Here is a 26,836-nt window from a genome sequence, read left to right on the forward strand (position 1 = left end):
AACTAAACTAATTGTAAATACATAAGTCATGTTGTACACCTAAAACAAATACAATGTTATGTCAGTTAGCCATATTTTAAATAATAAAATTTAAAAAAGGAAAATATAATTTTTAATGAAGTAACATTGATTAATAACATATAAGGTTCAGGTACACAACATTATAACTCGATATCTGTATGTACTATAGCATGCTCACCACCCAAAGTCTAGTTTCCATCCATCACCATACATTTGACCCCCTTTAACCATTTTGTCCTCTCTCCACCCCCCTTATAACATGACTTGATTCTAAACTTGAAAGCATAATGGTTCTCTGTCCTGGGTCCACAGGAGACTCACATGGGGAGCTTTTTAAAAGATACCTGGGCCACACCTCCAGAGACTCTTAAGTCATTTGCTTAGGGTGGAACATGGGGGATCAGTATTTTTTATGGCTCTTGAGGTGATTCTGCTGTGCAGCAAGGAATGAGAAGCATTGACCTAGAGCATTTAATTGCTCAAAATAACAAGGTTTGAATGTACACAAAGTAGTTTTTGAGAGCCTCCCTGTATGCCTCCCACTAGACTAAACTTGAATTAGAAAGTAGTGGGAATACTGAACTTATAAATGTTAAACTTCCCTTACTTTGTGCCTTTGAGCAAATACGATTTTAATTAAACTGAGAAGTCACACCATCATTCCTTCCATAGGTTATACGAGTTATCTTGTTTGACTTTATAATTTGTGCCACCTACAGTTTTTGTATTTAAGCCCCTCACCCCTTTTTAGGAGTTAAGTTGATTACTTTTAATACTTCATGCCATTCTATTCAGAGCAGTTGCATTTGGATTGAAACATGAAGGAGGAAATTTTCACAGATTTACCGAACTATATCTCTCTAAAGGATAAAAGCTTTTCTAGATAATGTTTAAAGTTTTTAGTATATGCCATTAATAATGTCTCTATAATAATTCTATTTGGCTATCCTCACTGTTCCAAAAGGTTTTAAGCATTTTGGCAGCTTTAGTAAAATGGGCTTCCATTGCAAATCCCCAGTTATTTGTGTTATTTAACTCTACTTTTACTACCATATTTCCCTGAAAATAAGACCTAGCTGGACAATCAGCTCTAAAGCGTCTTTTGGAGCAAAAATGAATATAAGACCCCATCTTGTTTTACTATAATACGAGACCGGGTATAATATAATATATATAATATAAATTATAAGTAAGTACTGGGTCTTATATTAATTTTTCCTCCAAAAGACGCATTAGAGTTGATTGTCTGGCTAGGTCTTATTTTCGGGGAAACAGGGTATTGCCTTCAGAAAAGGACCACCTTACACTATTTTATTCATGATGCAATTTATTCCATGTCAGTAATAGGGTCTTAACAAAAGACAAATTCTCCTCCATTTCATCTGTTTGCATTTAGTGAAAAAAATTTTTTTTTTGTAAGAGCCTACCTTGCTAGTTATTGCTGGGTTTCTGAATCATTTCTATGTGGATTAAAAATTTTTTCAATTTCTGGTTCATGGCTGTGCAGTGACACAAACTAGTATGGTGCTGGGAAATGTCGGTTAGTAATACCATTCTTCCTTAGCAATTAACTTTTTCATTTCAGAAGGATGGTTGTGCAATTCACATTTTAACAAATTCCCATTATAGCACTTCCCTCCAGCCCTTGTTTAGAATGCTGGAAGGATTGCCATTCCCACAGATCCCATTAAAGGATTAGAATGAACCATAGCATGAGTCATAATGATATATTATGATGGTATAACGTGTTTCTTCAAGTCTGGATACCCTGGATTCATTCTGGTGATTAATTTCAGCTATCTTGGAAGTGGACTAAACTCTCTACATCACGTATCTGAATGGCCAATCCTGGTCCTTTGGCATTTTCTCCTATGTGCTAATTTTAAAAAGCCTCAATTGATTCAGATATAAAGCACTGTTTTATAGCCTGAATTTTTTGGAAGGAGGGTTGTTATGGCCTGATTGTTTGTGTCCTCCCAAAATTCATATGTTGAAGCCCTAACTCCTAATGTGATGATATTTGGAGATGGGGCCTTTGGGAGGTACTTAGGGTTCCTTGAGGTCATGAAGGTAGGGCTCTCATAATAGAATTACTGTCCTTATAAGAAGAGACAAGAGAGCTTGATCTCTCACTCAGCCAGTGAGGACACAGTGAGAAGGTGGCTATCTACAAATTAGGAAGAGTCCTCTCACCAGGAACCAAATCAGCCGAAACTTGATCTTGGACTTCCCAGTCTCCAGAACTGTCAGAAAGTAAAATTCAGTTGTTTAAGCCACCCAGTCTGTGGTATTGTTATGGCAGCCCAAGCAAACTAATAGAAGGATGAAGTGGGATTCAGAAGAATTGAAGAAAAATAAGTACCTTTTGGTACTTGAAAGACAAAGTCATCCCTTAAAACATATACACAAATGTAGGGTTGTTTAATATGTAGGAGCTTATTTTATAAATAGAAACATACTAAACATTCCACTGATTTGTGTTTTTTTTGGTGTGTGTTTTTTTTTTTTCAGTTTATCTTGGATGTCTCCTATGCCTGTCATTCAGATCTACCTCATTCTTTTTAAAGGTTACAGAGTATACACAGCATGGATGTATAATAATTTATTTAACTAGTCCCCTATTGATGGGCATTTATGTTGTTCCCATCTGTCACTACTACAAAACGTGTTGCTGTGAACATCTCTGGGTACCTTGTCAGCACAGTTCTGTAGGAGAGTCATACAATTGGGATTGCTTACAGAGGTTATACAGTGTTGATGGGTTCAAATAGGCTCTCCAGAATGTGCTAATTTACTTTCTTTTTTTAAATTTTTTATTGGGGAATATTGGGGAACAGTGTGTTTCTCCAGAGCCCATCAGCTCCAAGTCATTGTCCTTCATTCTAGTTGTGGAGGGCGCAGCTCAGCTCCAAGTCCAGTTGCTGTTTTCAATCTTTAGTTGCATGGGGTGCAGCCCACCATCCCAAGCGGGAATAGAAACAGCAACCTTGTTAAGAGCTTGCACTCTAACCAACTGAGGCATCCAACTGCCCCCTAATTTCCATTTTTAAGGGTTAGCAGACTAAATTATTTCTTGTAGTAAATTGAATGATTTCTCCCAAAAATTCACATCCACCCAAAACCACGTGACCTTATTTGGAAATAGGGCCTTTGCAGATGTAATTAGTTAAGATGAGGTGGATTGTGGTGGGTCCTAAATCCAATGACTAGTGTTCTTATATAAAGAGGAGAGGACACACATACACAGGAAGAAGTTCATGTGACAATGGAGGCAGAGATTGGAGGGATGCAGCTACAAGCCAACAATTGCCAGAGCCACCAGAAGGTAGGAAGAGGCAAGGAAGGATTCTTCCCTAGAGCCTGCGGAGACAACATGGCCCTACCAATATCTTGGTCTTCTGGGCTCCGGAAGTAAGAGAGGCTACATTTCTGTTGTTTTGAGCCACCCAGTTGCGGGTACTTTGTTACAGCAGCCCTAGGAAAATAATACAAGTTTCTTTATAAAAGAGTTTCCATGCAAATGAATTAAATTAGCTTAAGTGGGAAATAATAACAAGTAATAAAAGCTGCCAAATCAAATCCTAAACTCTCAAAAATTTGCGCAAAAAGTTTTATTTCCTAATTGCTATGATTGGTTCCTTTAATACAGTGATTTTTAAAAATTTGTTTTATTATAAAAGAAGGGCATTTATTGTACAAAATGGAAAATACAGATAAGTAAAAAAAGATAACATCCTACCATGCAAAAAAAAAAACACACAAAAATAATTTCCATAGATATATATTTTAAATTTTTTATTGGGGAATAGTGTTTTTCTCTAGGGCCCATCAACTCCAAGTTGTCCTTCAATCTAGTTGTAGACGGCACAGCTCACTGGCCCTCTACTGGCTCCCGCTCTAACCAACTGAGCCATCCAGCCGTCCTGCATTGACATTTTAATTTCAACACTCCCAGACATTTTTTATTTATATTTAGACACTTAACAGGCTTTCATCCAGCCCTGGCCAAGATCATGATGTCATTGCAGATGTAATTAGTTAGCCCCACCCAGCCTGCCGCTGGAGCCATATCCCATTCCCCAGGACCCTGACTAGTCTTGCTACTCCTTTTAGACAAGTATAATAATTCTTTAGAATATTTGTGCTCTCCCCTTTAAAAGATTCGGAGTTCAGGTAAGTTTAAGCAGCACTACGTATTTCTTGCTTTTAGACATTCACAGTGTTAGTATTTTAAAGTCTGGGAAGTGCTACGGGAAAGAAATATTTGTTTAATCCAGCAGTTACCAAACTTCTGTGGCTAAGAAAGCCTTTTGTTTTCCTTTTTTCTCTTTTCTTCTTTTATCAACCTATCTACATCTTGCAGAACTGGTGTTCTGAAGGACACAGCTAATTTGGGGTAGGAACTTGAGCCAGTGTAGGTTCATAGTCAATTTTGTTACTGCAAGCATGGTTTTGCCTCTGTGTTGAGCTCCAAAAAGTGGACCTCGGTGGTAATCAGTCTTCCTACTTCTCCCTTCTCTTGAGGCAGGGAGCCTGCTGTGTGCCTTCAAGTCCCCTTCCCAAGGATATCATCCTGCTTTTAATAATTGTTGCCGTGCCCATTTCATTTCCTTCCTGCCTTCCCCCGCCCTGGGACTCCGCTTCACCATCCCTGTTTGCTTTAAGAAGCCCCAGTAGTACTGAACCCCCTGGGCAACTACATGTTTAGACTTACTTTGTGTATGGTCCTACTTTCCAGATACCTTGTACTGATTGCCAAGCCCTCAGTACCTCCATGAGTCTGTCTCCCCAGCATTGCCCATCACCCCAAGCCCTCACACACCACCACCCCCCACCCCTCACCCCCGTAGCTGGTGCTGAATTTTACAGCTAAGGATAGTTTTTTCCAAGGCAGCAATCAACCATACTGTATACTCTGTCTTGGAAAAAATCGCTGAACAGATAAAGTTAGGGGTGGGGGGAGGTTTACAGAGAGACAATTACTGTGCTAGCTACTAGTGTAGTATTTTATATAGGTTATCATATTTCCCAACATCCCCTGAGAGGAGAGTAGTATTATCCCCATTGTGCAATTAAGGTAAAACCGGTGCAGAAAGGGCCCAAAGGCAGTGATCTAGTCTAATAGAGATGAGCCTTGCTCCAAAGCTAGTCTTTCCACGTTAACGTGCTGCCCCATACCATCTTCCACTTGGTGACAGTCTACCCTAATTGCAGGTAATCTACTTGAGGGAGAAAGGAAATGGTCTCTGAGGATTCAGGTTTGAAGATCTATAAATATCAAATATTGTCACCTGCTTACCAGCTGAGCTGTCAAGGGTACAGAGCTGCATCAGAAAAAAACTGTCTTAACATCTTACCAGGGGAATCCCCTACCAGTAAACACCTCCCCCTGCAAATAAAACCCCGAACAAAACACAATGCTGCTTCTGTTGAAAAAGAATATATATATATATATATATATACACACACACACACACACACACACATATGGAATGAAACAGCTGTCCATGAAATAGTATTTGTGATAATACTATTAAAACTAGATTTAAATAAAACTGGGTTACATGACAATATACACTGTGAGCCCATTTTATATGTATGTTTATACACATGTATACAAATGCATAGAAAGATTCATCCACTTGTTAATAAGAGTAATCTCTGGTAGACTGGGGAGGGTTGGAAAGAGATTAATTACAAGGAGATCTTTGGTATTTACATCTGTATTTATGTGGTTTTGTATTTATATACTTGTACGTTTTTGTATTTACTCATACATGTTTCTGTATCGTTTTTTTGTTTGTTTGTTTTACAACCAGCATGTATTTTTTAATAGTTAAAAAGACCAATAAACTTTTACATTTAGGAAGAAAAACACTGCTGCTTCTGCCACCAAGGAGGGCATCAGTACTGTGGTGGGGTTTGAAAAAATCATGACTCTTGTAAAGTAGCAGTGAGATGTACTGATTTCCACTGCTGTTGCCTTATCAGAAACGTTCCCTACTGCTCTTACTTCCTTCCCCAGTCAGCACAGGAAGGTGGGGAAGGGAGGAGCAGAAAAAAAGAGATCAACTTCTCACTTTGACTGCCAAAATCAAGTGCCTGGAATTTTCCATGGAATTATCTGTGGCTGAGCAGTGGATGTAGTGACTTATATTATAGAATGGATGAACTATTGCTATCTTTTAGGTCTCTTCAAGCATGTCCTCTATCAGGTCTGGCATCAGTCTGAGTTGATGAGAACAATATGCACCACAGTTAATGGTCTGGCTCCCTGAACCTCTGGCCTGCGCTACCTAACACTTTCACACCTGAAGTTCTCGCCATCAATCCTCCCTCCTTCCCACTAGCCATCTTGCATCCTGGTGAGGGGTTAATCCTTCTAAAGTCCTGATTTAACTCTGTCACTTCCCTCCTCAGTGCCTATGCCATTTGCTTGTTTGTCTCAACTGCCATTTTTATTATGTACATTTATAAACCACCTTTCTGTGCACAAAGACTGGCACAGGGATAATAAAAATATGTATGGGCTGTACCTTTTTTTATCCATTAAAAAAAAAAACTTGACTGAGCTCCAAAGGAAAATAAACTCAACTTTATTGACTGAAAAGTGTCAATGAAGAAAATTTGCCTGCATTTTCATCACTAAAATGGTATATATTTCAAAAGTAGCAATACAAAGGCATTTTTTTTTCACCTTAAATTACGTTGACACTTGGCAGCCACATGAGATCTACGGGCCAGGGCCGCTCCTCACTGGGGTAAACCTCAGAACCTGAGCATGGAGATGAATCTGCCTGAGACACTGTGCCCTAAGAAGCTCTAGAAATGAGACCATCAAGATTCTCGCCGGCCTTCAGACCACCGGAGGCCTTGTTGTAGCTGAGGTCCTTCTATGTTGATACAGCAGATTTCCTGGGTCTTAGGACTCCGTTATTTGTCATACCTCATCATCCAGCTTCCCTCCAGAGTAAGTACTATGTCTTACACTCTTTTCGCCTTCTTCTGGTGAAGGCCCAGAACAATGCCTTTGCATAGTGGGTCATCAAGAAATTCCTGTTGATGATGGTGATAAAGAAATAGCATGAGAGAAAGTGACTTCACCCATGTGTGTTGAATTTTATTTTCTTTAAAGCAGCATACCTACTTAGTGGAAGTCATCCTCGGAATATTCTAAGTTGCACACACCTAGAACCCAGGGCTCCTGCTTCCTTCACTCACCCTGCTGGACTCTCTCAACATTCCTACCTGTTAGCAGGTGTGGCCCCACGCATAGGCATGTGCCTGCTTGCGCTTGGTATAATCTGAGAGGCTCTCAAAGGCATTGCTTATGCAAAACATATCCTAAAAATATTTCTCCCACAGACCCAAAGTAGTGCCCCAAAGTTTCACCATTACTTAATTTTTTGCCTTAAGGAAGAATCCTGTTACTACAGAGGAAAAATCCATTGTTATTTTCACCTAATGACATCTTAGCTCTGATTAGTTTATCTGCCTAGGCCTCCCATTGCTCTGAACTCCCATTGCATTTAGACCAGACCCTTTTATCATTGCACTCAGCACAGTGTATTGAAACAGCTGTTTCCCTGTTTGCCCAAGCCACTGTGAGCTCCTCAAGGCTATCTGTGGCACCTGGTACAATGTCAGCCTTGGACATAGTGAACCCTCAAAAATATTGCTGAACCGAACTTAACCAACCTGCTTCTTGAGCAAGCCCTGGAGAGTTCTGAAAGGAGTGCCTTAAAAAGTAAATCAAAGGATGTAGATTGTTGCAGTGAGGAAATGTTCCATCAAATGCACTACTTAATTGGTGATAGGTCCACCAAAGACAAACTTGCTCTTGTCACAATTTGGTTAATCTTGACCAGTGACTAACCTTTGAAGATGGATAGATTCTGTCTCCACTAAGATGAAGAGCATTACCCTCAGTAATTAAAAGCATGTCACGGACAGGCCCAAACCTAACCTCATACTCGAGTGTTCCCCATCCCAAAGAAACAGCCTGCCTCCTGGGGACAGGGTCTGCATCATACATATTTCTTGTGTTCTTAAGAGTCTGGCAAAAATTAGGAACAAAAAGTAATAGCTAACAATTATATAATGCTTACCACGTACTAGGTACATTCCTCTAAGCATTGTACATGTATTAACTAATTTAATCCTCATAATGATGAGGCAGCTACTGATATCATCCCCATTTTACAGATGAGGGAACCAAAGCACACAGGAATTTATATGACTTGCCCAAGGTCACATAGCTCCAGAATCCATGCTTTTAAATACTTTGCCTTAGTGCATTTAAATAGGAGTGAATACATCACTTCCTGCACCATATTTTTATAGCAGATTGTTGGAACCTCCGGGTGCAACACTTAAGGTACCGTCTTCCCTGCTAGACTGTCACAAGCGCAGGGTTTATTCTTTTACCAGCATCAGTTCCTGGCTCAGTATTACAGCGCAGTAGCAAAACTATCGTGCGTGCCTGTGGCCACCAGGGGGCACTGTGGCCACACGTCCTCTTCCCTCTCCCTCCTGCGCGACCCGAGTGGGGCGGAGCCAGCGTTGGGAGGAGCCTGCGAATCGCTCAAGGGGGAGCAATCCCGGCGGGCCGCGCGCGCGGCCGCGTTTGAATGGCCCTGAGTGGGGCTCGGCCCGGGAGCCGAGGGACTCTCTAGGCTTCCGGGCGTGGTTCGTCAGCGCTAGGACTGAGCTGAGGCGCCGCGGTACCATGAGGCGCCGGTAAGTGACGGTCGGGCCTGTGCGAGCCCGGCGCCCGCCGCTGCCCTGTCGGGGGCAGGAATTTTCCTCGGGCCTGGCGGTGTCCTGGGCCCACCTTCAGGCCCCGCGGCGGCCTCGGCTCGGCTCGGCCGGGCCCTCCGCTGGGCTGCCGGGGTCGAGGGGCGGAGCGGCGGGGTCGTCGTCTCCCGGGTGAAACCCCCTGCCCGGTCGCGGCGAGGAGGGTGGGGGCTGCGGGCGCTGGAAGGCGTGAGCGGGCGCGAGGGGTCCGGGCCGGGAGAGGCGTGGACCGAACTTGCTGTCACTTATTTATCTTCGGGTGGAGCCGACATCTGCACCCCGGCGAGGGGGAAGGACGGAACGCGTGAGGCGATCTGTTTGAGGACAGGTTTTCCCGAGAGCCGCCTGGGCCCGGCCTTGGTATTTCCTTATTTTCTGACGGGTCCTTGGTTCCCTGACAGATAAGCTTTTGTTCAGCAGGACAAAAACTTGAGAACTGCATAAGAATTGCTGATTACAACTTTAAAAACCTCATTGTATTTTCTGAAAAGTTGTTCAGTTAACAGTACTGCGCTCTTAAATTGGCTTAAATATGGAGATAAAGAGTTGATTTGTTTTCTTGGGGCTTGTAAAGCTCCGTGAAAACAGAGATGTCTATGTCAATTTCTTTGCAGATTAAAAAAAAACACCTAGCAAATTCTGTAATAATGACCAGTTTAGCACTAGCAACAATTCTGAGAAACTGATCCACATAGTAGCTTAAACTTGTGTAAATAGCTTATCCTGCTTTTTGTAAAACCTGCTTCACAGTTGAATTAGAACTTGAGGCTTTTACTTGGCTGATAACTAGCATTGTAATAATAACAGTGGTTAATAATTATTTTGTGCTTTTTATATGCTAAGCACTGTTGTGAGAGCTTTGCTTTGGTACAGATACTATAATATTATCCCCATTTGACAAGGAGGAAACTGAGGCACAGAGCGGTAACATACAAGGTTACACAGCTAATATAATTGGGACCCAAGCAGGTTGGCTCCACACTTTTAACTGTTACTCTATTGCCTTTTTTATATGTGTTTCTTTTTAGTTCACAAAGCGCTATCATTTATTTTTCTTCTCTCAACTGGGGATATATGTGTAAGGTGTGTTTGTGTACACATACATTAAACACACTATAAAATCAAGTTGTCTTCTCTTGTTGACCATACTTTAAGTTTTGTGCACTGAGCAAAAAATTCACTGGGTATTTTAAGATAAATGGAGTTCATGAAGTGTGTGTTTGTGTTGTACTTTATAGTTTTAATTCCTTTGTATCCATTCCTGGAAATGCAGAGGACAGTTCAAAACCTTTATATTCCTTAAAATATACCATTATGTGTTAATGTTTTCATTCTGAAAACTTATTGAGTGTTTACAATGTACCTGGAATGATTATACTTAACTAATAGCTCCGTGACAAGAAATACGGTTCAAAAGCAAAATCATTTAATAAGAAAATGTCAGTTTACACTTGACAGCAGCACACTTAAATTCATTCATCAGTTATCAAGCTTCTGATTGCCTCTATGCCCAACACATTGTTAGGCCTAATGGCTATGCCACAGAAATGTGCCTGAGCAACAAACCTGACGGAGGTTAGTCTAGTTTGGGATATGAAATTAACAGATGAATAAACAAATATACACAAATGAGAGTCTTCATTAGTTCAGTGGGTGTATGTTGAGTGGAACTGAGTATATCAGTAAAGCTTCTGCAAAGAACTGAGAATTGAAAGATGGATATAGGCCATTGAATAGAAGTATGAATGGGGAATTTCAGTGAGGAAACTGTATTCAAAGACTTGGAATTGAGAATGAAAATGATTTTTCTAGAGAACACTAAGTCTGGTCTATTTAGAAAGTTCCTATTGGGAAAAATAAGATGTGGGCAAAACTATGAGGAGTGTTGTATAAGACATATGTCAAAGAAGTTTAGGTTTGATTGTATGTATAGGAGCAGACAGAGACATGATTTTGGAAGTTTTAAAACTTTTAAATGGATGGTTCTCTACTGGGGTTCTCAGTTTTGCCCCCAGGGGATATTTGGCAATGTCACATCTGGGGGTGGGAGATGCTACTGGCATCTAGTTGACAGAGGAGGCCAGGAGTGCTACGAAACATCCTACAATAGAGCAGCCCCTCCCTAAGAAATAATTGCCCCAAATGTCAGCGGTCCTGAGATTGAGAAACACTGTTTTGAGTTGATTGTTTGTATGGCCAGCTCTGCTTCCATGTACTGTAGATAAGTGTGAATGATGAATTTTAGGAGCATGAGTACAAGAGGTATTAAACTTGGGGAGAAGCTGGCTCAGAAACCTCAAGAAAGAGGCTGTTGTTGAGGTCCTGAGTTAGGGAGAGATGACTGTAAGGAGATAAGATGAGAGCGATGAGAATGGACAAATAGTGATAAAATGAGATAATTATTTAAATGACATTTCTCTAAGTTTGAAAATAGTGCATGTTCATTGTAGAAAATTTAGGAAATGTAGAGAAAGTGTGAAAAGAAACAAACGCAGTTATCAAACCCATCACACAAAGAACAACTGTTAACATTTCATGTAGTTGCTTCTTTCAAATCTTTTTTTATGCTAATAGTTATTTTCCTTTTTATAAAAGTAGGATTACGCATTTTTTCTCCCTGTGGCGGTTGGGTCTTTTTTTTTTGACTCAGCATATCCTGAGTAGTTCTCATTCTTTGAAAAACATTCTTTTTAATGTTCTGTGTTTGTTTTTTGTATGTATTCTTTTGACATTGGGAATTTTGCTTTGTATTCAAAAGAGAATTTGAAGGAAAAAATATTAGAATGATAACTGATTAACTATAGAAAACAGTGGAGTTAAATGTCTACTGTATCTCAGGTTTTAACTCTGGGAAGCTAAAAGAATGGTGGAGCTACTGAAACACATTGGGATTCTCAGAATACTTTTAATTTTAGGTATGTAAACTGCCATTCACAGAGACACATAATGAGCTTTTAATGAGGCTCTTTGATGCCTATCAGCTCGCATTCTTCTTAAAACTCCTATGTTTAATCTTACTTTGATTTTCTTCTTTTTTTTTAACTTTTTTTTTTTTTTGTACTAAGCTTATCTTTCAGTTTCTTCTTAGCAAGTCTTTCCTATTTTTCTTGGAAAGGTTTTTAAAGATATATTTTCTATTAGAATACTAAAAAAGGCTCAAGATTGTTGGTGATGGATCTTTGAGAGATTAAATGACTAGTTTGGGATTTTTAAATGTATTGATTGCTACAGTTTATAAGCAAGAGGTGAGTGTGAGTCTTTGTAGGGAGGAGATAATTTTTAAATTATCTTTAAAAATGCTTGTCCAGTAATGGGATACCTTATAACATCACAGTGGTCAATATTACATTGCTATTTTATCAATCATTATGCTTGATGATCTATACCAGTAAAGTTCATGCTTCTGGAAAATGTATTTAGGAAAGTAAACTTTTTTAAAAAAAAAAACCTTAAACCTAATACAAATGGTACTTTTACTGGGAACATACACTTTTCAAATTGCATAGGATGTAATTTGACATTGTTGGTCAAATGCTGTTTACTACTTTGTGCTCATCTCCAGGTATCTTCTCACTAATAGCTAGTATCTGTTAACTTTGGAGTTTTATATTTCCTATCTTTGTTCTTGGGACACAGTGAAGGTAGAGAAGGGAGAAAGGGTCTTCTGAAAGAGGCACCCCAGTGTGCCTCCCCTATAACCAACCACCTTTCTCTCCTTCAGTTTTACACACTGCCTGAATTCTTTTTGCCTTATGAACAAGTCATACAGGAGTCTACCACCTGTGTATGAATCATGACTGCCCATTCTAGCATTTCTTCTTCTCACCAGTATAATCTTTTTTTTTTTTAATTTTATTGGGGAATATTGGGGAACAGTGTGTTTCTCCAGGGCCTGTCAGCTCCAAGTCGTTGTCCTTCAATCTAGTTGTGGAGGACGCAGCTCAGCTCCAAGTCCAGATGCTGTTTTCAGTATTTAGTTGCAAGGGGCCCAGCCCACCATCCCTTGCAGGAATTGAACCATCAACCTTGTTGATGAGAGCTTGCGCTATAAACAACTGAGCCATCCGGCTGCCCTCCAGAGCTCAGTGGCAGCTCGCTGTCTTCAATCTAGTGGAGGGCGCCGCTCACTGGCCCATGTGGGAATCGAACTAGTGACCCTGTTCAGAGCTAATACTCCAACCAACTGAGCCATCCGGCCGCCCTCACTGGTATAATCTTAAAACAGGTAGCTAGATGTTCTCTGGGAAGGGCACTAACACTGGAGGAAGTCAGTTCTAAGCCTTGTTCTATTAGTCACTGAGTGTTCTTGGTCAAATCCTTTAATCTTATCTGTAAATTGAAATCATCTCCAAGGTCCTTTCCAACTGTAAGAGCCTATGAATCTGTGAAGTATTTACTTGTCAAGGGTAAAAGGCTCTAGGGAAACTATCAGTCTTTCACATCTTAGTTGAATTAATCATAGGTTATTTCTTCCAAAGACATTTGTAAAAGCTACTCCCATATAGTAGGATTCTAGAAGTTTTAGAATGAAATTTAAATGCTACTAGGCATACACTCCAGGAGGGCAGAAATGTTTGTTTTGTTCACTGATGTTTCCCTGTGCCTAGAATGGTAATTAGCCTGTCACATGTACTTAATATTTGTTGAATGAGTGAAGGAATGAGGTAATGGGTTGTTGCTGAGGGAAAGACAAGCTCCTTGGAGTACTACATAGACGCTCCAAGTACCTTGAAAGAACTCAGAATAAAAACCAATCTGATTACAACCCAGTTGTTCCTGCAACATAAAAATACCTCCTAGTGGTAGTAAATTGTCCACTGTTCACTTGGTTGCCTTTCAGAACTATTAAGTAATTACTACCTTGATCACCCCTCAAAAAATCTTACTTTGGTGCCAGCTTGACTATTCAGTGTGCTTTTTACTCTTATTTGCAAAAACCTATGCCCTTCCCATTCCCTATACCACTTAATATCACCACTAACAGTATGTTTAGTGTTGTAACAAAAATAAATGTAAATTTTGATCTTTCATTTATAGAAGATTCATGTCACAGCAATTGGAAACTAGTGCTCTTGGCCTTGTTCCAGTCATCCTAATTTTACAACTGCCATGTAAAATGACCTTCAAGAATAGTTTTTAATTGTATGAGTCCTATACAGAGCTTCTCAGTAAGTTTATTTTGTCTGCAAAATAAAGTCCAGATTTTTGACTACATTCAGGGACTTCTCTGCATTTCAGCCAATCTATCTTTCTAGTCTGTTTCCTCTACAGTGACCTGGACACAGTAAGTATTTAATTATTGAATAATTGGTATAGATAATAGTGAAACAAAAAGCACAGTTACGTATTCTCACCTACAAAGTATGTTTCCAGATAAGGAAAGGCTGGCAGACTATTTCTCAAGGAGACTGTGGAGCGTGGCAGTCATAATTTGGGTGAATTATTAATTTACTGAAAAATATCATCAGGGACAGGATCCTTAAAACTCCATTAAACAATTTTTTCTCTCCTTGTTGGTAGACCTATTTGGAAATTAAGTAATAATCAGAGGGAAATTAAGTATGTGTATTTAGTGGCATCAGTTGACGTCTTAGTGAGGCTGACTACATCATTCTGTGCCCACAGTATTGCTTGGATGGTTTATCAGCCTGGATGGGTTTGGTTATTTTGCAATAACAACTCCCAAATTTCAGTGGCTTATAATAACAAAGGTTTATTTCTCCTCAATTCGTGGTACATGTCAGTTGTCTGGAGGCTCTGTTCTATGTTCTCCTTGCTCAGGAATGTGGACAGATGGAACCTTAATCTCTGGACTGTTCTGGTTACTGTGATCTTGGGAAGGTAATAGGAATGAATCACACAAAGAGGCTCTTAAAGACTTTTGCTTACATTTCATTGGCCAGAACAAGTCACATGACCATGCATAACTTCAAGATGATGGGTAAGTATAAACCTATCATGTATCTCAAAGGAGAACTGGAATATCATGGCAGAGTTTTAATGTTTACCAACATTGGGCATTCTCCCATTGATATTTTTTAATATTTTGTTACTATTCTCTCCTGACTGACCATTATCTTTTACTGACCATATCTCTTTTGATATGGTCCTTCATTCATCAGCTGTTTATTAAGCACACATATGCCAGGCACTATTCTAGATACAGTGAACCTGGTTCCTGCTTTCATGGAGCTCATAGTCTAGTGGGAGGACACAGACAATAAGCAGATAAGCAAACTAATTTCACCTAATGATAAGTGCTATGGAGAGAAAACAACAACAACAAGGTACTGCTATAGAGATTGATTGGCGGTAAGGGTGGGGCTATTCTTGATTGGGTGGCAGGGAAATCCTCTTGGGTGGGTGACATTTGATATGACAAGCAGCAGCCCTGAGAGTATTGTATGTGTATGTACGTATATTTCCATTTCTGAATTTGAGGAGACAATTAGAAAGGATTAGAATATTTTTCCTCCCTGTGAATATTCCCAGAAAAATACCAGAATACTCTAACAGGGAGAGTAAGGGATATTCACCAGAACATGCTAAGATAATCGTCTATTTGGCTTAAGAAACTTAAGTTTCCTAAAGATTCAGAACGATTTAAGAAGAGCTGTATGTGAATGGGACTATATCAAACTAAAAAGCTTCTGCACAGCAAAAGAAACTGTCGACAAAGAGGCAACCAACCGAATGGAAAAAGATTTTTGCAAACAACGCCTCCAATAAGGGGCTAATATCCAAAATATATAAGGAATTCATACAACTCAACAACAAACAAACAATCGAATTAAAAAATGGGCAGAGGACCTGAATAGACATTTCTCCAAAGAGGACATACAGATGGCCAATAGACATATGAAAAAATGCTCAACATCACTAATCATTAGGAAATGCAGATGAAAACCACAATGAGATATCACCTCACCCCAGTCAGAATGGCTATCATCATCAAGACAAATAGGGACAAGTGTTGGAGACGCTGTGGAGAAAAAGGAACCCTTACACACTGTTGGTGGGAATGCAGCCTGGTGCAGCCGTTATGGAAGGCAGTGTGGAGGTTCCTCAAAAAATTACGAATGGAATTACCATATGACCCAGCAATCCCTCTCCTGGGTATTTACCCCAAAATCTGAAAACATCTGTAAAGATATATGTGCTTCAATGTTCATTGCAGCTGTATTTATGGTGGCCAAGACATGGAAACAACCGAAGTGTCCTTTAATAGATGATCGGATAAAGAGGATGTGGTATATATACACAATGGAATACTATTCTGCCGTAAGAAAAGATGAAATAGTGCCATTTGCAACAACATAGGTGGATCTTGAGATCATTATGCTAAGCGAAATAAGTCGGAAAAAATTGAGAGCCATATGATTTCACTGATATGTGGGATGTAAAATTGAAAGTAACAAAGGAACAAGACAAACAAAGAAACCAAAACTCATAAACACAGACAATAGTTGTTACCAGAGGGTAAGGGGGGATGGGGGGTGGTAGATGAGGGTAAACGGGATCAAATATTTGGTGATGGAAGGAGAACTGACTCTGGGTGATGAACACACAATGGGATTTATAGATGATGTAATACAGAATTGTACACCTGAAACCTATGTAACTTTACTAACCATTGTCAATCCAATAAGCTAAAAAAGAGCTGTATCATATACTATTAATACATTTTAATTTAGTTGAAACATAATACTTGCATTTAGATACACAATTCAGAAAGTCCAAGAGTGAAAAATCTTCCTCTCACCTCATCTCTCAGCTACACATGTCCTCTCTCTAGAAGTGACATTTGTCCCCAGTTTCTTGTGTATCTAGTGAATATATATGCAATCACTCACGTAGATTTTTTTTTTTTGGAACAGGACTTTATTGGGGAACAGGGTGTACTTCCAGGACTTTTTTCCAAGTCAAGTTGTTGTCCTTTCAATCTTAGTTGTGGAGGGTTCTGTTCAGCTTCAAGTTGTTGTTCTTTCAGTCTTAGTTGTGGAGGGCGCAGCTCAGCTCCAGGTCCAGTTGCCGTTGCTAGTTGCGGGGGGCACAGCCCACCATCCCTTGCGGGAGTCGAACCGGCAACCTTGTGGTTGAGAGGACACGCTCCAACCAACTGAGCCATCTGAGAGCTCAGCGGCAGCTCAGCTCAAGGTGCCGTGTTCAATTATTTAGTTGCAGGGGGCGCTGCCCACCATCCCTTGCGGGATTCGAGGAATTGAACTGGCAACTTTGTGGTTGAGAGCCCGCGCTCCAACCAACAACTGAGCCATCCGGGAGGCAGCTCAGCTCAAGGTGCCGTGTTGTGTTCAATCTTAGTTGCAGGGGGCAGAGCCCACCATCCCTTGCGGGACTCGAGGAATTGAACTGGCAACCTTGTGGTTGAGAGCCCACTGGCCCATGAGGGAATCGAACCGGCAGCCTTTGGAGTTAGGAGCATGGAGTTCTAACCACCTGAGCCACCAGGCCGGCCCATGTAGACTTTTACGTATGGGATAGCATACTGTTCAGCACCTTGTCCACCTTTTTCCGGGCATAAAGTCACTGTAAAAGTTCAGTCTTTTGGTTCAAAACTACTGATAAAGTTGATTATAAACAACCACTTAGCTCTCAGAATTTGGTTAACTTTGTTTTTCCAGTTCCTTAATGTAGTATACTCAGTGGGTTTAGTTATTAAAACTGAGGAAGTGATGGTTGGAGTGGTATTAATAATTCCTGTGAAGCATCAATTTTGTAAATTTTATTCCAGGGTGACTTAGTCATAAGAAGGTTGGAATTCAGTTTGGGCTAATTGATTGAAATGACATATCATCATGTTGTACTCACTGAATCTCCCGAAATCTGTCTTTTCATGCTTGGCCTGCCTTCCTGAATTTAATGTTATTTCTCAAACCAGCTTTCCATGGAAAACTGAATTAAGAGAGGGTGGTATGATGAGTCATCATTCAGCCGATAAAAATAACCTCAGGGTTTATTCCAGGTACTAAGGGTTTTGAGTTGTTCTGAACATGGAATCAGATTAAGGGGGTTTAGTTTTATGATTTGAATATTTAATGATTATCAGGCTCTGTTACCTTGGTAAATTCATTTCCTCGATCGGAATAAACCTAGCAAGTGTACAAGAGAATCCAGGTAACTTGATGGAGCACCCTTTCCTTGGACAATGTATGAATAAGCATTTGTTTCTGTGCTCTTTTTTCATGTTGTTCACCTCCCCCCAGTTTATGCCCCATCTGACACATTCTTTCAAAATGTTAATTTTCAGTTAGATTAGAATCTAGAAGGGATTAAAAGGCTCCAAACAAAACTAGTTAACAGAATGTATCATTACTGGTGTAATAGTGTCTCAAATAGTTTATAAAAAGCACAGTTAACATACCATTCACTTTGTCATTTTTTGAGTACAAGTGTTTGCCTTCCTAACTCCCCTCCCAACCCCTTGCCCAAATCCACCTAAGAAAGAAATGTCTCACTGAGGCAATCATGTAATCTTTTTTTGAATCTGGCTTGACATTAAAGTATGTTTTCTTTTTTCTTTTTTCCAGTTCTAGTGATAAGTTGTACCTGCTCAACACTGGGTCACATGATCTGTTCAGCCCAACATTTGTTTTGAACACTTGTAATAGTTATGAAAATAAATTATACACTTTGATTAAAATTTATTGAAACACTCATTGAGAATCACTGGGTGAGTCCCACTGTACTAAAAACTGTTAGTCTCTAAAATGATTCTAAATATCTTTGTTTCATAGTTTAACTCATAAAGCAAATTTTTTTTCCTAAGCTCTTTAGCTAAATCAGAATCATCAGGGATATCGCCAGTCTTCATATGTTGTATTTTAATTGCTTGTTTGTGTTTCTCCCACCGTAAATGTGGTGATGGTGAGAATTTTACAACAGGAAAGGTTGGGAAGTTTAAGTGTATGAATAGAAACGAGGCAGGAAACTACTAGTTGCTATGATGTATCTGTATATAACACCAAGAATTCTACCTTAAAGTGATTCAGGTCACAGAATTTTATAATTTTACAATTATTTTGTGTTCTTTTACATAACTTAAGAATTTGTATTTCAAAGGCTTAAGAAACTTTATTTCCTATTAGTGTATTGTCCTCTTATGTTAAAAAGAAACTTAATCCTTTTATTTGAAATGTAAATTTTTTTTACTATACAAAGTTGTTACAGAAAAATAAGCTAAAGAAATGATTCATCCTTAATGCTGTAGAAAAATAAACAGGAAAAAAGATTCAACTGTAATACCGTGGTAACTTTTTAGAAAGAACATTTATCCTTTCAGTCTTTTTCCCCCTCATGCTACATGTGCACATACAAAGAAACATATAACAAATTTAGGAACTGGTAGTAGAATTTGCTGACATCACAAATCATGTTTTTTTAACACCAAAGGCAACTTGCTTCATTAAGTGATATATATGTATAACTTAATAATAGCTAATATTTACAGAGGGATTAACCATGTGACAGATATCGTGGTAAGTAGATTATTTAATCTTCATAACACTCTGAAAATAGGCGGTTAAGTAACTTACCTAAGATCATATAACTAGTAAATGCTTACAGCAGGACTGAAACCTAGGAAGTCGGACTCCAGGACTTGTGTTTCCCATTATAACATACTGCCTAGTCCTTACTATTTAATCATATGAGAAAAGACAACTTCATGTTAAATCTTTCAGAAGCAAACGAAAATGTGTTATTTATTCTGTCGTATTTTCAAAGGTGAAAAAATGATAATACAGAATCTTCATTTATCAAGAGTGCTAGTAATGGCCATTCTCACTTCTATTGGCAGGAGTCTGGATCTAGAGGGCAGCTGCCCATCTCTGCCACATTTACCAAGCTTACCTTGTTACCCAATTTAGTAAGTATAACAATTTAAGATGAAGGCAAGAGATTCAAAAACTTCCTATCAAATTCAGTGTAGGTTAGAAAGCTAAAGAGAAGTGAAGTAAAACTATAACCATTTAGGATTTTGCACTGATAATGCTTTGTATCATTAAGTTCTTGAGCCACTTTAAAGAAACCCAAAGTAGAAGTCATAGATGATGCAAATACATGATTTTTAGATTTTGAATGAAAATGTTTAAGGTAGATGTGTACATCTCTGTTTTAGAAAATGAATCCTCATTTGAAATGATTTTGTGACCAGCTACCACCCCATTCACATTATATGAAAGGGCTTTTACCGTATTCAAGAGCTCTATAATATTTTTTGACCTAGTAATGTGCTTATCCAAAGGAAATAATCAAATATGTACAAATATACGGATGTCCATCAAAGTATTTCTGTAATCTAAAAAATAAGCAGCATCCATGTGATAAACTATATTCATTTAAATCACTTTCAAAGAGTCTTTTTAATATGTAGGAAATGTAATGTTAATGACAAAATATAGCATATAAAACTAAACTGCATGAGAGAAAAAGCACCAGAATGTTATTGGTGGTTGAATTACAGTGATTTTTAATTTTAATTTAGTTTTAGATAAGTAATACTTGTAGGAAATGCAAATTGGGTGTACACGGAGTATAAGGTTTCTCTGCTGCTCCCTAGCTTTGCAGTTCACCTCTGTGGAAGCCTTCAGTGTTTGTTGGGCTATCCTAAAGTGAGAGACTTTTTATCCGTATTTATTTCTGATTGTTTTCTTTTATACAACACACTTCATTCGGCCCCCAAATCCAGGGCTATGGAGTGAGAGACAGAGGGACAGGACATAGTCTTCCTGCACACAACCATTTTTGTCTCCGTCTCTTCCCCCCACCTGACTTTCTACATTACTCTTGCAGAGACAAAGTTGACTGCATCTGCGGCCGTTAAAGGGAACACTAGTACCTCTAGCCCCAGAGCAAGGACAAGCCATTTTAACTAGATCATTGCAGATCATTGCTACACATAGAGCCCGTAAATAAGCTATCCTCATTCAAGTAGTCTAGTATCTTACCTATTTCATTTAACTTTTAATCATACAGAAAAGCAGAGCGGATGGTGTAATGAACATCCCAACTACCCAGCTTCAATAGTTACCAACATTTCTTCTTTCACTGATTTTTCCCTGCTCTGTGCAAACCCTAAATGTCATCTCTTTTCATCTGTATGATGTACCCTGTTTCCCTGGAAATAAGACCTAGCCGGACAATCAGCTCTAATGAGTCTTTTGGAGCGAAAATGAATATAAGACCCGGTCTTATATTGTATTATGTTATGTTATATTATATTATATTATATTATATTATTATATTATATATATTATATTTATATTATATTATATTATATTATATTATATTATATTATATTATATTATATTATATTACATTACATTACATTACATAAGACCCTGTCTTATAGTAAAATAAGACCGGGTCTTGTGTTCATTTTTGCTCCAAAAGACGTATTAGAGCTGATTGTCCAGCTAGGTCTTATTTTCGGGGAAACAGGGTATGTATCTCTAAAAGAGTTTTTTTTTTTTTAAAGACATTACCACAATACCATTCAATTAGAAATAATTAACAATGACTAATCATTCTTGACTCTCATACACTGCTGATGGGAATGCAAAATGATATAACAAGTTTGTCAGTTTTCTTAAAAAGTTAAACATATATCTACCATATGGCCCAGCCATTCCATTGTAAGTATTTACCCAAGAGAAATGAAATCTGTTCATACTAAGACTTGTACATGACTATTCATAACAGCTTAATTGGTTATAGCCCAAACTGGAAACAACCCAAATGTCCATCAGCAGGTGAATGGATAAACAAACTGTGATCTATCCACACAATAGGATACTGTTCTGCAATAAAAAGAAGTAGACAGTTGATACATGAAACAGCATGTTGAGTGAAAGAAACTGTTGCCCCTCCCCCTAAAAGGAGAGTGTATACTACACGATACCATTTATATAAAATTCTAGAAAATGCAAATTAATTTCTAGTGACAGAAAGCAGATTAAATGGTTGGGGAGGGATTACAAAGGGGCACAGGAAATATTTGGACGTAATGGATGGGTTCATTATCTTGATTATGGTCATTGTTTATTGGGTGTGTATATATGGCTGTATACATAAGTATACTTTGTGTACGGTTTATTATGTGTTAGTTTTACTTTAGAGTTGTAAGCATATCACTCCTTAATCACGTATCCAGCCAATATTCAAATTTTCCTGAGTCTTATACAACAGTTTTTTTTTTTTTAAACTAGTACCTAAGCAATATCCACACATTGTATTCAGTTGATACAGTCTCTTTTAATATGTAGGTTCCTCCTCTTACCATTATTATTTTTTTCTTACAAGTATATGTTGAGGAAACAGTTTTGTGTCCCAAAGAATTTCTATTTTTCTGGATTTTTCTAATTACATCCCCAATGGTAGTGTTTATTAGGTTCCTGTCTGTGTTCTGTATTTTCTTTCAACTGGTAGTTGGTAACGGGCAGTTGAGGCTTGATTATGTTCAGGTTAGATTTTTTTTGGCAAAAATACGTAGTAGTAATGTTATGTAGTATTTTCTGTTATATCACATTAGGAGACATATCATGTCTGGTTTCTCCTTTTTTGGGATGCTAAAGTTGCGTAGTGAGTGGTTTGGATGTTGTCAATCTGATCTAATCCTTTATGAAGTTCCCCATCTGCTCTGTATCTATTTTTGCTTTTTATTAATGCTTAAATTGAACTTCATTTCTGAAAAACTAAAAATATAGAAATAAGGAAAGTTCTAGATTCTAATTTTTGAGTACATAAGAGTTTTATTAATACTATGTTTGCTTAAATAGAGAGCTTGCCTTCATTTCATTTGTACAATTTCTGGTTTGTCTTCAGGACTCAGGTTTAGTGTGACCTGAGATACATTCCTGGATGCTTTGCAGCCTCAGATGCACTGCTGCTTTTTTAGCAACCTGTACTATCGAGTTCTCTTTTAGAGCACTTAATTGTTTTATATTTCTTGTCATTTTTCCTCCATTAGGCCATAAGCTTCTTGAGAAATAAGACATGTACTACTACTTTTTTTTTTTTCATTTATTTGTTTTTTATTTAATTTATTGGGGTAACATTGGTTAATAATATAATATAAAGTTCAGGTGTACAACTTTATAATTCGACATCTGTATACTATGATGTGTGCTCACCACCCAAAGCCTAGTCTTTCGTTACCATATATTTGATCCCCTTTACCCTCTTCATCCTGCTCCCACCCTTCCTTCCCCTCTGGTAACCACCAATCTGTTGTCTGTATCTATGAGGTTTTTTGTTTGTTTTGTTTAAGATAATGTACTTCTTATTCATCTCTTAAAACATAGTAGGTGGTCAGTAAATGCATGTTGAATTGAATACATATGCCTTCTTTCTGTTAATCATTTAAAAAATGAACCTAAAAATACTAGGACTTTGATTACGATGATATTCATTTGTTCACTGGAGGATATACCATATATATATATATATATATGATGTTTTGTATATACTTAAATTAACTAAGAGTTGTTGAATTGCCTTTTAGGTTGTATATGTAAAGGTATGAAATCAGTCCCTGCCCATGAAAAGTTTTGCAGTCTAGTTGGCAAGAAGAGACACACACACCTGGATCAGTTAGTGCTAAATGTCTGCTTACATTTAGGCCTTCAATTATTTATTAATTGTTAAAGTCTTAACTATGTGATGCTAACTAAGTGCCATAAAAAGGTGGTGAAAGAAGAGATCAGTGAAGATAGGAATCAAGAAATGCTTCAGAGAGGAAGATTTGATATCAATCATTATAGTCAAAAAGGTGTGATAAAATGGAAAAGAGGGAAAGGGACTTTTCGGGGAGAAGAAACCATTTATTTCCATAAAAATCAAGTATCAGGAGAGGCAGGAAGTATTAATAGCAAAAGCTTAGAAAATGAGATCTAATGTTATAAAATATGCTTTCTGTGTGTAAGGATGCTTACAGTGAGCTTAGTGCCTACCCTTTACCCTTTTTCCTTTTCTGAAAGCTTTAATGTGGTTAGTTTAAGTTTTTGCCATCTTCTCATAAACTGACTCCCTTGATCTCTCTGTGAAGTTCCAGTGTAGTGCTCTGCTTTCTCCTCCCCCCCTCCCCATGTGCCTACTACTTTGAAATCACTTTGATGACTTAAAACATTCTCTCCTTAAGTTTTAACAGTTTGGTAGTTAACTTATTTACCCCCCATGCTCTTTATTCTAGTTTCCTCCTGTATTCAACAACAGCAACAACAACAAAAACCCTAATTTACTGTCCGCATGTTTTCTTATTCTTTTGGAGTAAGTCAGGGTAAAAACACAAATATCTTTACTTTTATAGATGAGGAAAATGAGGCCCAGCTGTTTCCAAGGTCACATAGCTAGTTAAATGGGAAAGGTGAGTGTTTGAATATGGCTCTTTTTGACCTGATCTTTTAGCTACACCAGCTTTCAGGTTGGATGAGTCTTTAATTTTTCACCCAGGTAGTGAGTGGTGATACCTACTGCATAGTAAGCAGAAAGCTGTCCAGAGAGCTGGGAGAGGTAGGAGGAGCCTGAAGGCCTTTGCAGATAAAGGTTTTTAAACTCCCACTGGCCTCCAAGTGAGAGCACTCACCCCACCTCATTGCACACAAAGGGCACTGAGGGCATCTTACCGGTTGTCAGGGCCAGACGCAGCCCACATGGTTGAGTAGAACAAAGAGAGAGCCAGAAGAGCTGGCCTGAATCATCACCAGTCAAAACACATCAGTATTCCAGAGGCTTTGAGAAGCATTTCTGGAACCTCCAGGACTAAAGGGTAGACCAGTTGCTTGGAGGAAAAAAGAATGGATGTGGCCCCCGTGGAGCCATGTCACTTCTGTCAAGCGAGTGTCCAAGGAGCCTGTGAAAAGCCATGAATGACATGTTCTCTGCACCCCAATTTTTAAAAATTAGGTTACTGATGTATCATTTATATGAGTTTTGACATACACACAGTTGTGTGATCACTACCACAATCAAAATATAGAACACGTTCCTCACCACAAAAAGTTGCCTCTTATCCCTTTGTAGTCAGTTTCTGCCTTCCCTTAGGCTCTGGCAACCATTGATGCTTTTCTTTCCCCCTAAGTTTGCCTTTTCTTAATGCCCCAGAAATGAAGTTGTATGGTATTTAGCCTCTTGAGCCTGGCTTCCCTCATTTAGCATAACGTGTTTGAGATTTAGTCTCATATTGTCTACGTTATCAAGAATTAGTACATATGTGTATAAGTAATTTCTTTTTCTCCTGAGTAGTTGATAATTCTTAAAGAAAAAATTATTTAAAAATCAATCTAGAAAAGTAAACATTTTAAATAAGTTGGGGTGACTAGATATCTGAATTTGCTTGGAACAAATCTGGTTTATGTCTATTGACCCATCATAATTTTTAATATCTCGTTTCACTCTCAAATGTGTCCTGGTTTCGGTGATAAATTATATAGTCACTGTAAACTGAGTGTCAAGATATAGCCATAGTTTACTTGCTGTACAAAGTTGTCAAATTTGCCTTCCAAAATACCAGAATTGTGTGTGTATACTGTATATTATATAAATACTATGAGTGATAATAGCAATAACAACTTACATGTAACCTCATTTTGATCTTTACAACTATATTTCCGTTCTTCATTTGAGAAAACAGATTCAGAATAGAATAAATAACCAGCCAAAACTCACAAGCTAAAACCTGCATTGTCATCTATACATTCACCCTTAATCTTATTGAGAGGCAGTATCGTGTACTGGTTCATCTTGGAGGCAGTGGTGACAGAATACCTAGGTTCCAGTCCTGACTCTTAGACTTTATTGTTGTTTGACCTTGGGCAAATTGTAGAATCCTTCGGTGCCTCAGTTTCCTCACCTATAAAAAGAAGGCATAATATGATATATCTCCAATGCCTATGGCAAGCATGTGGTAAGCTTTTGATAAAGGCTAGCTATTATGTTTATTAATGATATTGTTATTTGATTAACACCAATGCAATGGAATATTCTTCCTTTAACAAAAACCTCCCGTCCTCCCCATATAAAAAAAATAGTAGTGTGTGTGTGTGTGTGTGTGTGTGTGTGTGTGTGTATGTTTGGGGGGGGGTTTGCTCTTTTTCACTTATAATTAAAAAGAAAATTATTAATCTCTGACAGTATGGTACCTGATTATGAAGGCCTTCGACATTTAGATAAATAGTTTAGTTTTGGTGTAGTAAATCAATCCCACAAATTATGTTCCTTGGAACATCTGCATCTTTCAAATTTTATGCGTATCTGGCAGAATAAAAAAAAGTAGGTTGGTGGCTAAGTTTGGGGGGTCAGAGTTAAATAAAATTATGCAAGCTTCTCAGAGCCTTTTTAGTGTATTTAATTAATTTCCAAGAAGTAGTTTAACATGCAGCATATTCAAACTTATTTGAACAGAGTAAAACATCCATTAAAATCTATGTGGATATCTAAACATAATTTGGGAAATTCTGTAGTAAACAGTAGGAAACTATTGAAGATTTGAGGATTTCGCCATGAACACTATAGGCACTGGTTGTAAAGGATGATTTATGGGGACCAGGAGCAGAGTGGTGGCAGGAAAACCAAATAATTCTTATGGTAATTTCCGCTTGAAATGATGGGGCTAGAGATCTGACAGTAGAAAAGGGAAGGTCAGAATGGATCCCTGAAGGAAGATTCAAGAAGACTTAGTGATTGGTTGGAAGGAAGGAGAGAGGAATCAAAATAACTCCCAGGTTTCTAGTCTGAGAGAAATTTGATACCAATCATTTAAAATGTGTTAAATAGGAAGGGCGGCTAGTTGATTTGACAGTGGAAGAGATGGGAGAGGTTTTAGATACACTGACTCGGATGGACCCAGCCATGGCAGATCAGGAGGCTGAAAACAAGTCAGGAAAGAATAGGTGTAGAGAAATAGCCAGTCATGAAAGAATGTTTTTCCAATTTTAGTTTAGAGAGAAAAGAGTTGTTGAAGGAAAAGGAACCAAAAGAGAGTAAGGGAACAAGGAGCGTCAGG

At 38.4% G+C, this 26,836-nt stretch overlaps 1 protein-coding gene across 6 annotated transcripts in view; it reads left to right on the top strand.

Annotated features, from left to right (window-relative positions):
• The window catches only part of KATNBL1 (katanin regulatory subunit B1 like 1), a 79,134-nt gene that overhangs the window by 2,738 nt on the left and 49,560 nt on the right, over window positions 1-26,836 (top strand). For 2 of the 6 annotated variants that reach the window (XM_074327937.2, XM_019752880.3), the window contains exons 1-2: window positions 8,623-8,760; window positions 14,599-14,758. In XM_074327937.2, coding sequence (XP_074184038.1) covers window positions 14,668-14,758 — 91 coding nt within the window. In that variant the 5' untranslated portion in view covers window positions 8,623-8,760; window positions 14,599-14,667. Of the gene's footprint in view, window positions 1-6,743; window positions 6,992-8,585; window positions 8,761-9,039; window positions 9,178-14,598; window positions 14,759-18,365; window positions 18,509-26,836 lie in introns of those variants that run through there. The other 4 variants (XM_074327938.2, XM_019752883.3, XM_019752881.3 and 1 more) reach the window with 4 other exon arrangements.

This window comes from Rhinolophus sinicus, chromosome 3 (assembly GCF_057876585.1).
Source record: "Rhinolophus sinicus isolate RSI-liver-muscle chromosome 3, RSI-T2T, whole genome shotgun sequence".
NCBI classification, from domain to species: domain Eukaryota; kingdom Metazoa; phylum Chordata; class Mammalia; order Chiroptera; family Rhinolophidae; genus Rhinolophus; species Rhinolophus sinicus.